Source organism: Euphorbia lathyris, chromosome 8 (assembly GCF_963576675.1).
Source record: "Euphorbia lathyris chromosome 8, ddEupLath1.1, whole genome shotgun sequence".
Taxonomy (NCBI): domain Eukaryota; kingdom Viridiplantae; phylum Streptophyta; class Magnoliopsida; order Malpighiales; family Euphorbiaceae; genus Euphorbia; species Euphorbia lathyris.
The window spans coordinates 10,316,251-10,329,235 of NC_088917.1; the positions used below are offsets into that span (position 1 = coordinate 10,316,251).

Sequence of the window (12,985 nt, forward strand, 5' to 3'; positions counted from 1 at the left end):
AAACTTGTTAAAATGCTAATAATTAAGTCTACAACATATAGGCTAATCACAATTTTCTTCTTCAAAATCTCTAAAATGTTTATTGTACTAATAAAATATACGAAATTGCTTCATTTTATAAAAAAAATTGTTTGAAAGATCTGATATGACAGTGAAATTACTGTCAAAGCAGTCCGGTCAAATTTTTCATTAAATAAAGTAAGTTTGTACCGTTTCATACATTAATCAATGTCAAATATACACTTCCCTAGAAATGTTAGAATCAAATTTCGCCCTTATGCTTCTTATATATCTATTAAAAAATAATTGGAGTATTAGAGAGGGGTGTGCATCGGTTTAAAACCGAACCGAACCAAAAAAAACGAATACCAAAACTACTAAAATAATTCACACCAAACCAAAATATTCGGTTCGGTTTTAAACCGAACAAACCAAATTTAATTAAAAATAAAAACAATAAATAAAAACCACTATATTTCATCATTAAATTTAACTCGAAATACTTTCAAAATATATTTATATTAGTTTATTATCTCAACAACAATAAAAAAAAATTAAACTTTATAAATTCAAATATATGTGCATATATATATAAAATAATATAGAATATGTATAATTTGGTGCGGTTCGGTTTTTTTACATTTTTTGTCAAATCGAACCGAATACCGAAATGCAGCAAAAAGAAAAACCTACATCGAACCGAATTGTAAAAAAAAAACGAACCAAAAAACTGAATTCAATCGGTTCGGTTCGGTATGCGGTTTAAACCCCACCGATTAGAGAATCTTAATTAAATTCAATAATTAATGTTATCCTCAGAATTAATTTAATATCAGATTAAGACAAGTAATAGCATCATATTAAACGTCTTCCTTTTCTGCTTCTGAACTGACCAAACCCTCAAGCCTTATCCTAGTAAAACTCACAATCCAACAGTGTCCAAAAATGTTTACCTTTGAAGGGGAAATCCCCAAATTCTAGAGAGAGAAACCCCCAAATTCTAGAGAGAGAAAGAGATAATAATTAAAAATTGGAGAGAGAGACCCCTCTTCTCCATTAGTCTACCAACAGTAATCACAGCTCAAAAATATCCTCCATCTTCTATAAAGTCTCTTCCTTTTTCCATTTTGTTCTTTTACTTTCTTTCTTTTTCGTTTAAGGGTATAATATCTCTGTCCTTTTCTCACTTAATTTATTGATCTTCTTTCAAATTCTTCTGTTTTCTTCTCCGATTCTCTGGTTTCTTTAATGGGTCTTTCGTAATTTTAGATTTGGGGGTTGATCAGACGCCAGGTGGGAAGATTTTTGAGCTGTAATTTTCTTCAATCCTTCTAATTTCATGTGTAAATCTTTATTTGATTGATTCAATTTTGTGTTGACTCTGTTTTTTCTGTTTAAAGTGTTTTGATTTTAGGTATAGTTTGCATTTCTACTGTGGGCTTAAATTAGTATTTGGGAGAATCTTTTTTGGATTCCTATGTTGTGGTTTAAGAATATATTCTGATAATCTGATCCATATTCTAAATTCTCCAATGATTCAATTAAAATTGGTTTTTGGGTTTCTTTTTATTTGCTGATCCAAGCTTAATTTAATTAGATCTTGATCTGGTTATCTTGTATTGGCCTAGATTTGTTTATTTATTTATTTTTTGCTGATTGTCTCATAATCAGTGACAGTTCAGTAGGGTTTGATCAACAATTTAACTCTATTCTCTGTTAGGTTTGCTGAGAAAAATAAGAAATTGAGCAATTCTCTTGATTTTGAGTGTAGGAACACGAATTAAGGATCAAAATGGTCCCTAAAGTTGCAGTCGGGGATCAATTTAGCCTAAATCGAAGTTTAGGTATCAACTCAGTCCTCAAGTTGGTAAATTTTGACAAATTGACACGGATACAATCGGTTTTAATACCCAAAATTTATAAAATTTGGGCCGCTTTGTCAAAATTTGACAACTTAAGGACTGAGTTGATACCTAAACTTCGATTTGGGCTAAATTGATCCGGACTGTCAAGTTTGTGGACCATTTTCACTCTTAATTCATAGGAGCACATATGTTTATACTGTAACTATTTCAGTTATATATATATATATATATATATATATATATATATATATTGTTTTTAAATATCTTAAAAATGTTAAGGTAGAGGGCGAGCCTGGGTGCAACGGTAAACGTTGTTGTTGTGTGACCGAGAGGTTACGGGTTCGAGTCTTAGGAGCGGCCTCTTGACAAAAAATTGGCAAGGGAAGGCTTACCCTAATACACCCTTGTGGTGGGACCTCTCCCTGGACCCTCGCTTAGCGGGGGACGCGTAGTGCACCGGGCCGCCCTTTTATCTTAAAAATGTTAAGGTATGTCTAGAATCCTATTACTAATGAATTATGTGCTCCGCCTATGGATGTAGACAAAATTAGTCGAACTATGTAAATTCTTGTTCTGGTGATTGCATTTCTAATTTCTTGTTCCGCGTATCAAGCTAGCTAACTGAAACGGAAATCAGGAAAATTTATTTCTTAAAAAAATATAGCTAGGAAACGGACACGAAATGCATAAATGCTAATGAAAAAGAGTTTCCGTGCAACATAGATCAGTAGTGTTTTAATTTTGTCATTCTGGATAACTATGTTTTATGTTTTTCTTCTCGTTTGATATCATTCGAAAGTTCCTATTGTCACTATGAACTCTTATTTTGTGTTTTTTGACACTCTCAGGTAAAGATGGGAATATATCTCAGCTCTCCTAAAACCGACAAATTCTCCGATGACGGTGAAAATGATAGGCTCAGATATGGTTTATCATCCATGCAAGGTTGGCGTGCAACTATGGAAGATGCTGTGAGTATTCGATTTAATGTGTTATCTATCGTACAATTTCTTGAAAATCTTTGAAATTATAGTGTTATGTGATACTGCTAATAGTGAAGCTTTGGAAGGCATGGTCATAATCTTTGGGGTATCTATTTAACTTATTTCTCGTTGATTTACTTTCGGAGTCTTATTTGTGTTGGGGAAGGTAGTTTCGGTTTTATGTGACCAAATTTTGAGGGTTTTTGGAAATGATTTGTATTGCAATTCTATATCATTTTATTTATTTATTTGGTTTTGTGCTTAGCATTCTGCACTGCCTGATTTGGACGCTTCTACTTCATTCTTCGGTGTCTATGATGGCCATGGAGGTAAGATTTGGAAGGTTAGATATTTGTTCATGTGCCGCTGCAATTTTCGCTTTCTTGGATGTGTAAAATTATCGATTTATGCGCCATTTCAAGAATATCGAGTGATGATTGTAAAAAGAATCATTGTAGCAATGCCAATAACATTTTGTTCTATGCTTCTGGTGCATTAAAAATGTTTTTTTATCAATGAATCTCTAGTTCGACATTCACTTGAATGTCAAATGTTGCTAAAATTCTGTGACTTGTGCTGCGGCCGAAGAATTGGCTTGCAATTTCTTAGAGCAATTCGATAAATTTTAATGCAGTGGCAGTTTTGTAATTTCTTCCAACTTTTGAGTTTCAGTTTTTCTTTTTGCATTTTCATAACCTATTTTGGTTGGAAATGGGTCAACCAGCAAGACTCATTGCTTCGTGGTGAGGTTTGTCCTTTCTTGGCCAAATTCATTCGTTTAGGCCTCCAAAAATGCAATTTACTGTTTTTTTTTGTGCTTTTTATGTAATTTTCCTTCTGTCTTTTCATATTTTGTAAGAATAGGGTTTCATTTTTGCTGTTTCGGGAAAATCATGATGTTTGACAAATTCACTAAGAAGTCATTTCTCGCATTTTCGTTTTGTTTTTTGCAATCTCATTTTCATGGTAATTTTAAATAGGGTGTCAAAATGGATTCTCGTGTTTGCGATCTATATATTCTACATGAATCTGTTTCGGTACTGCGTAAGTGAATCTGTTTGTCCTAATACAAAGATTCTCCAATCTAATTATCATTATGCCTAAAACTTAATGCAAGTCATGGTAATAACATGCTTTTTTCTGCTCTCCTTGATCCGGTTACTGCCAGGTAAAGTAGTTGCTAAGTTCTGTGCCAAGTTTCTTCATCAGCAGATTCTTCGGAGTGATGCATATTCAGCTGGAGATATTGGAACTTCTATGCAGAAGGCATTTTTCAGGTTGTTAATTTATTAATGGAGCGGGGAGTACCTTCCTTCCCCAACCTCACCCGGAAATTTACACATTTGTGGTTAATTACCAAAGACTTCTTGTTTATTTAGGGTTGATTTCAAACTATTTCTGAATTTGAAATGCAAGTAACTATTACTGGACTGGTATTGGTCCGCCTTTCACATAGGCAGACTGAAATTGGTCCGCCTTTCGCGTAGGCGGACTGAAATTGGTCCGCCTTTTGCGTAGGCGGACTGAAATTGGTCTGCCTATGACATAAAAAATTGCCGTTACTCCCTTGTCCGCCTTTCTGGCTGGCAGGGTGAGCCAAAATTACCACACACACACACACGGAAATAGTTGAAGAAAATCTTCGGTAATTAATCACAAATGTGTAAATTTCCCCAACCTAACCTGAAACCCCTAACTCTTTCCTTCTCCACCCCTCTCTATTGTCCTCTCTTAACTTCATATTGAAATCAAATAGGGTAAATAATTTATTAGTCCCTTACTTTTTACCTAACACACTGTTTAGTCCCCCTACTTTAAAAAACACATTATAAGGTCCCTATCTTTTGTCACTGTTAATCTTTTGGTCCTTCTGTCTATTTTTTTAGACTTTTAACCGTTATATTTGGCATAAACAGATAGACTGAAAATAACAGAGTAACATGGTCATTTTGTATTGTACTATAGCTGTCTTGAAAGCTAAGATAAGTTCGGTCAAAAATCTAAAAAAATAGACAAAAAGGACCAAAATGTTAATATTGACAAAAGTTAGGGACCTTATAATGTGTTTTTCAAAATAGGGGGACTAAGCAGTGTGTTAGGTGGGGACTAATAAATTATTTACCCAATCAAATATGAAGTTCAATGATTATATTGAAAGGAAATGAAGATCAGTGATCTTTATGAGATAGACCCCAAACTTCAATGGTCGTCAGTGCATTTTACCGCTCCATTATACCATTTTGTCTATCTTAAATTTCCGTTTTTATTACTATTTCATTTTGGGGCCTTCAGGCTTTACAACTTAGCTGTCCTCATTGAAAACATATAAGATAAGATTATGTTGTCCGTTAATTAGCACATGTTCGCGTTCTCATCGTTTGTTTTCTTTTAGGATGGATGAAATGATGCGTGGGCAACGCGGATGGCGGGAATTAGCTGTTTTGGGGGATAAAATAAACAAGTTTACTGGCATGATAGAAGGGTTAATATGGTCTCCAAGAAGTAGTGACGGGAATGATCAACCCGATGACTGGGCTTTTGAAGAGGTATTCAACACTAAAGAAATTGAATCATATTATTATTAGTTATTATATCAAAAGCCGGAAGAATTAGTTAAATTTCTTTTGATCTGAATGTGGCGATCAGGGCCCGCACTCCGATTTTGCCGGACCAACCTCCGGCTGTACAGCTTGTGTTTCGCTTATTAGAAACAACCAACTTGTCGTGGCAAATGCTGGGGATTCTCGATGTGTCATATCTAGGAAGGGTCAGGTATTTTTCAATGATGTGGCATGATATTTCGATTTTTCTTAACACGATTTAAAAAAGAAGTTGCTATTAGATTAGCAATTCATCCAAATGCAAGTTGTGATCGTGTGTCCGACTATCGACTTATTGAGCTTTGAGTCGGATAAAAAGTAAAGTTGTATTGTGTAGTGTATATTTTCCAATGAATATTTCTTGCCTTTTATTATGCAGGCATATAATTTGTCTAGAGATCATAAACCCGATCTCGAGGCTGAGAAAGAAAGGATTTTAAAAGCTGGTGGTTTCATACATGCGGGACGGGTCAATGGCAGTTTAAATCTCGCAAGAGCTATAGGTATTTTAGCTGATTGAATATGAATTCATGTTGCACAAATTTAATTTTGGTTGCATATAGACTGGCCCTGTCGAGCCTTGGTGCAACGGTAAACGGTGTTGTCATGTGACTGAGAGGTCACGGGTTTGAGTCCTAGGAGCGTTTTCTTGCCAAAATAAATTGGCAGGGGAAGGCTTGCTTGCCCCCAATACACCCTTGTGGTGGGACCCCTCCCCGGACCCTTGCTTAGCGGGGACGCATAGTGCACCGGGCCGCCCTATAGACTGGGCCCCTGTGTAGACCGTGTGTTGTAGGAAGGACTTTTAGTCTCGGTCCATGGGGTTTCCGCGAGGGAGTCGGTTTAGTTCTATTGAGAGGAGTCATGGGTTTTGCTCTCGCCCCCATCGAAAAGCAGTGTGCGTGAGCACAAATCGAATAATACCGTCTTTATTTTCGATTCTGAATGCACGTATATGCATTTGTGTGCATCTTACGAGCAGGTGCATGCACACTATGTCGCACGGACACTCTCTTTAGTAGCGTTTCTGCTCTTTGTCATGGAACCAATTTAACTAAAAGCTCAAGCTGATAGTTAAGGCCCAATCATAGATCTTATATTAATGTCTGACGCACCCTCACACGCAAAATGCCCCTTGGGCTTGCAGCGTGCACAATACAGGCCCATCCCGCCATGTGTTTTTAATTCCACAAATTAATGAGGTTGCCAAGACTCGAACCCTCGACCATTTGATCCAAGCGGCTCTGATACCATGTCATGGAACCAATTTAATTAAAAGCTCAAGCTATATAGTTAATGCCCAATCATAGATCTTAATCTCTGACACTTTCTTGTCTATTTCCGTTGTCATTTCAAGGCTATTTTATGAAGGTTAGGTTTTAGAAATAATGTCTCCCGTGTCCATATCCTTGTCCGTTTCCGTATTCGTGCAGCATATCATGCACCACACTTTACGAGAGAGTGAAACAGACCAACCAAGAGCCATATATTTTTCGTCCAATTGGTTTTTTTATCTGATCCAGGTGATATGGAATTTAAGCAAAACAAATTTTTGCCTGCTGAAAAGCAGATTGTAACAGCTAATCCAGATATTAACACTGTAAGTATTTTTTTTCCGGGTATATAGCTTGAACATTAAGCGATATTTCGACTTTTTGTTGGTTAACGAGCATCGATAACGTTTCTCCTTTTGTTTTTTTTATTATTATTTTATACCAGGTTGAGCTTTGTGATGATGATGAATTTGTTGTGTTGGCATGTGATGGGATATGGTACGAATCGAATGCTTTAATTTCTATATTATCCAATGTGATTGTTTCACTATATTTTGATGTAAATCACTTGACTCGACTCGGTCTACCGCTGCGAGTTTGAATTCGACAAAGGAAAAAAATCTCGGACCCCGAATTAACAATACCTAAGGCTTCAGTGGTTTTAGAATTAAATCAAGAGATGAACCAAATGAAGTTTTGGTCCTTATTCATTGATTTAGGGTCTGTTTGGTTCAGCGGCTGTTTATTGTTTGATGTTACTGGTAGCTAGTCGATATTAGCTGATTTTCCTTCGAAATAGCTAGGGTAAATTATTTCTTAGTCCCTATATTTTTACCTAACATATTGTTCTGTCGTATTTTAATAATTAACTGGTTAGTCCTTAACCTTTGTTCTATTAAACAGTTTAGTCCCTTATAGATGGACTGAACTGTTTAAAAATTCAAATATTTGAGGGACTAAACTGTTGAATAAAACAAAAGTTAAAAACTAATTAAGGACTGAACAATGTATTATTAAAATACGTGGACTAAATAGTGTGTTAGGTAAAAATGCACGGACTATTGAATTATTTACCCAAATAGCTATTAGTAGTTGTTTCTTAATCCTAACCGAATACCGTGTATTGTTTGGTGTAAAGAAAAAAAATGAGCTACAAAAAGGAAAACCAAACGGACACTTAATTTGCTGAAAACTGCGTATTGCTGATAATAAGTATCGCTAAATTAACTTTTAACCGACAAAATTTGCTGTCTTGTTTGCACCAGAAGCTTTAGAAACCATCTGACATGATTCACTGCAGTGGCGTGTCCTTATGTGCTTCGCTTCTCGTTTGTTTCGATGATCATAATCTATGCATTTGATTTAGCTGTTGCTGAAGTTTATTTTGGAATGATCACAAATTGATTGTTAACTGTTTATTGTTTCAGGGACTGCTTATCAAGCCAACAACTAGTAGATTTTATTCATGAACAGCTACTTACGGTATGTCAAATTAGACCTATTTCTCTTAGTCCGGTACATCTATGTTAGTTGAACTTTAGCGTGTTTGACACTTTGGTACCTGAATTTCATTTTTTCCGCTGGAATATACTTGAACTTAGTGGTAACTTAATATTTCAGTACATATAGTACATATGACCTCTTATCAAAGGCTTAATACATCTCTAGCTCCCCGTACTTGTCTAAAAAAGTCAGTTGCCCGTGTACTTTAAAGGGGCCAATTGACTCTTGAAAGTTACCTATTAGCTTGCCTTTTGAACTTGCTTAAAGTCTACACATTTCAACTTTTTCAAAATTTCTCCTTATTCCGCCACTTGGATTTTAGGGGGTAATAGTTCACTTTAAACAAGTTCAGGGGTAAATTGAACATTTTAAAAGTATTGGGAGCAATTGACTTTTTTGGACAAGTACAGTGACTAGGGATGTATTAAGCCGTTATCAAATGTTAACTATTAGAAAATATGACATGATATAATTTGATCAAAATATTCGACTTTTTAGTTTTTACAGGTCCAACTGATATTAAAAAGACAACAATGCCCTTAGTGATTTCTCTTCGATATTCCCCGAGGGGGAGAAAAATTTAGAGAGAGATTAATAAGAGAGTAGAAAGGCGAATGAGAGAGAAAATCACTAAGGACATTATTGTCTTCTCAATCTCAATGGGAGCCATAAAAAGTAATAGTAAACCTTTTATAGCATGCCAAGTGTTAGGTCGCCACCAAATCTAAAACATGTTAAAGTTCAGGTACCAAAGATGTAATTTACCCCTCGTAGTCTTAGCACCTCAAAATGTTGGGCATTTTACTTTTTACTTATTAGGTCCCGTTTGTTTGCCGGAAAATATTGAATAAGAAAAAAAAATTGTTGGAAGTTAAAATATTTTCCGGTGTTTGGTTACCAAACTGGAAAGCAGGAATAAGTGGTGGATGACTCTTATTTACAAAAAGATAAGAAGAAACGAAGTATGGTTTAGGAAAATGTTTTACTTTTTTCACTTTCTTCGTATATTTTTCTGTTGACTTATTTTTCTAAGCAAACAAACACCGGAAAATATTTTTATGCACAATATTTTCCGGCAAACAAACGGCCCCTACGCTATCCATTTTCTGCACTTTAAATTCATTTAGCATCAATCGTTGCTACTGTGTGATCTCGATCGATGATCGTGTCCATCCGAGGGGTACGTCCCTTTGAAAGGTCTAACAGAAAATCTAACCGATACAGGAAACGAAGCTCTCCGTAGTGTGCGAGAGAGTGCTCGATAGGTGTTTGGCACCATCGACAGCAGGCGGTGAAGGGTGCGACAACATGACCATGATCTTGGTGCAGTTTAAGAAACCCATTCAGCGACAAGCCGAACAATCCTCCTCCCAATCCTCGCAAGCCTCGCAACCCGAACCAACCGAGGCGACTGATTCAAAACCCGATGATTAATGTGAGTTGCAGAGCCGTAGTGGTTTGCTAATGTCTGAGCGTGAGATAGAGGATCCACATTGTTGTTGAAAAGTGAGATCTTCCTAATATCTTTGTAGATGTGTTCAACATGAAAAAATGCTAAAGTAAAATTTGGTCCTTGTACTAGTGTGTGCTTTACATTTTGATCCACATTTCTCACATTCAATAATCTGTATAGCTCCTTAAAGTTTAGTGCATGACTTGATTTCCTGATCCATGTTTTCCTGGGAAAACTTGGAAAAACATTTACTTATGGGTAAATAATTTATTAGTCCTGTCTTTTTATCTAACACACTCTTTAGTCCTCCTATTTTGAAAAACACATTATAAGGTTTCTATCTTTTTATCAATATTAACTATTTGGTCATTCTGTCTAGTTTTTTTATATTTTTAACCGAACATATCTTAGCTCTCATGACAGCCATAGTAGATACAAAATGATCATGTTACTCTCTTATTTTCAGTTTGTCTGTTTATGCTAAATATAACGGTTAAAAATCTGAAAAAAATTAAACAAAACGGCTAAAGGGTTAATATTGATAGAAGATAGAGATCTTATAATGTGTTTTTCAAAATAGGAGGACTAAACAGTGTGTTAGGTAAAAAGGAGGGACTAATAAATTATTTACCGTTTACTTATTTCATCTTGGGGCGGACCGACACTATGGTTGGGGTGTGTTGGCCCTTCCAGCCAGTTTAAAAATACATTTTAGTAAGAGAATTGAGTATATACCAACTAAGTGCTATGTTAGATAAAAATGTTGTTTTTTTTAAAAAAAAATAAAGCTTTGAAAAATATCTCTAATGTTTATTCAGAAGTAATTTTACTTTCTAACGTTTAAAATGATGTAATTTTACCCAAAACGTTGACGGTTAAGAGAAATTTTATCTTGTACCGTTGGAAAGTTGAGTCAACTTTAGACATTATTATAAAATATATATATTTTGTTCGTTAATCTGTACTAGTTGCATACCAATTTGTTTTAAAAAAAAGATTTCATATTTTCTGTGATTTAATAATAAAATTGGAGATTACTGTTTATAAATTCGGCGAAATGTTTTGAGTTTTTTTTGTCCAATTTATACAAAATGGTATTTTTTAATTCGTTTTTTAAATTTTTTTTCACGTCTAATTATATGTTTATGATATATTACTAATGAGTGATAAAATGACTCACATGTGAAGTGTAGTAGATGAGAAGATTCATTACCGAGAAGACAATTGGTGAATTATTTCTCAAATTGATCCAACTTACAACGTTAGGGGTAAAATTGCTCTTGACGACCAATGTTAGAAGTAAAATTGCACCATTTTAGACATTAGGGTTTCACACCATATAAAAATATGAAGTCGACATTGATGAGTTCGAGCTTGGGCTCAATATTCTATTCGCTCATGAAGAATTTTCTAATTATGTTTATTTAAAATTTCTTTTAACATAAAACTACATAATTCTGAAACCTACAAAACTAAAAGTTTACACTACGTTGTTTTACATTTTTCCTTTTATATAAATATTAGTATTTTTGAGCTTTTACTTTACTCAAACTCGATTCGTTTATCAATCAGGCAGAATACTATCGAGCTTTTATCATACCGAACGAGCAACTCGACTCATTTAAAACCCTACGTATATATGAAGGTGATCTATACATGCTACCTCTTATCTTGTTTGATACAACTCTTAATCATCCAGGTAGCCTTTCTCAAATTCCAAGTTTTGTTTTTTGTTTATCTTTTATTAGGCAATAAATTACTAAAATAGCTTTAAAGTTATTGGGGAAGTGTCAATTTGACCCCATATATTAAAAATAGTACCAATTTAATCTCAATGTCTATGAAATGGTAAAAGTTATTGGGTTTTACTATTTACCGTTTCAAATTACTTATCACCGCTTCTATTTGGACAATTTTGCCCTTTACATAATTTTTTTTTTCAAAACTGGGAATTTTTTTTTTGAGAGAATCAAACGGGTGCCGCATCTGTTCGACCCATGGTGAGAACGGATGCCGCATCCGTTCCCACCATCGGTCGAATGGATGCGGCACCCGTTTAGATCAAATTTTGAAATGTGTAAAATCGTATAAAATTTAGTGACGAAAAATACTAAATCGTTCAATTTTTTGTGACGAAAAATGCAAAATTCTCCAATTTTTTATGACGAAAAATGCAAAATCGATATGAAAAATATGTATTATTTTCATGAGTTCTTCGATAAAAAAATATAAATTATAATGTTTCCGACTCGTAATCATCTATTTTCGGGGTTCGGGTTGCCACACATCAATTATTTTCATAATTTCAATTATTGTTATTCGGGTTTATGATTTTAGAGAGAGAATTTTCAATTTTTTATCAAAATTATGAGAAGGATAAAAAAGTCCAAATGGGAACGATGATAAGTAATTTGGGGACGGTATTTAGCAGCTCACTTTATATGCTGGGATTAAATTAGTGATATTTTGTATGGAAAGATCAAATTAATACTTCTCCAATAACATTGATCTCGTTTAAAATAAAATTAATATATCTAAAATTTAGATTAAATGATCTCATTTTGAATTAATTTAATCAAATAAAAATTAAAATACAATTAAATGATACCTAAAATTTAGATTAAATGATCTCATTTTGAATTAATTTAATCAAAATTAAAATTTAAAATGCGATTAAATGATATCTAAAATTTAGATTATATCAAATTGAATGCAAGTTAAATTGAAGGGTCAAACTAATGTTTTATCTAATGAATTGATCTAAATAATTTTTTTAAAGGGTTTAAATTTTACATGTTACGGAGAATTAAAGATTTATCCATAACTTTACCTAAGCATTTCCAAACAAAATCAATTTTACCCGTATAAAAAAATTTGTATAATACTCATTTGTTTTCCTAAATTAAGGCTTCAAACTCAATTAGGACCTTAAACTATTAAAATCACCAATCAGGTCCCTGAACTAACAAAAAATCATCAATTAAATCCTCATTCTAAAAAAAAATCATCAATTGAAAATCGAAAATCATTCGGTTGAACAGTTTCAGATTCTCTCCCCCAAACTCATTTTGAACCAACACAAAGGCCCTGTTTGGTAAAGAGCGTTTTGGGATAAAAAGAGCGGTTTTGACCAACTTTAGAGCAAACGAACAATTTCAACGAAATCTTTCAATTTCTTATTTTACTATGTTCAACTCTATGTATTCCTCTATCCGTAGAGTACATTGAATGTACAGAAATGACTATAACAGAGTTTCTCTTATTCGTATTAACAGCTACTCTAGGAGGTTTGACCACTGAAATCGCT

General features: G+C 34.1%; 1 protein-coding gene across 3 annotated transcripts; it reads left to right on the top strand.

Annotated features, from left to right (window-relative positions):
- The first annotated feature begins 921 nt into the window (after positions 1–921).
- LOC136201997 (probable protein phosphatase 2C 60) lies at positions 922–9,895 on the top strand. 3 transcript variants are annotated; one of them, XM_065992403.1, is made up of 13 exons: positions 923–1,161; positions 1,270–1,312; positions 2,714–2,836; positions 3,114–3,191; positions 3,829–3,892; positions 4,017–4,125; positions 5,241–5,394; positions 5,495–5,620; positions 5,828–5,951; positions 6,972–7,048; positions 7,168–7,220; positions 8,150–8,204; positions 9,450–9,895. In XM_065992403.1, exons 3-13 carry the CDS (start codon positions 2,720–2,722, stop codon positions 9,657–9,659), a joined length of 1,167 nt encoding a protein of 388 aa, XP_065848475.1. In that variant the 5' UTR covers positions 923–1,161; positions 1,270–1,312; positions 2,714–2,719; the 3' UTR covers positions 9,660–9,895. The 3 variants fall into 3 exon arrangements, with proteins under 3 accessions (XP_065848476.1, XP_065848475.1, XP_065848477.1); XM_065992404.1 differs by having other exon boundaries at positions 922–1,293; XM_065992405.1 differs by lacking the exon at positions 3,829–3,892 and having other exon boundaries at positions 928–1,312; positions 3,114–3,177.
- The last annotated feature ends 3,090 nt before the right edge of the window (positions 9,896–12,985 follow it).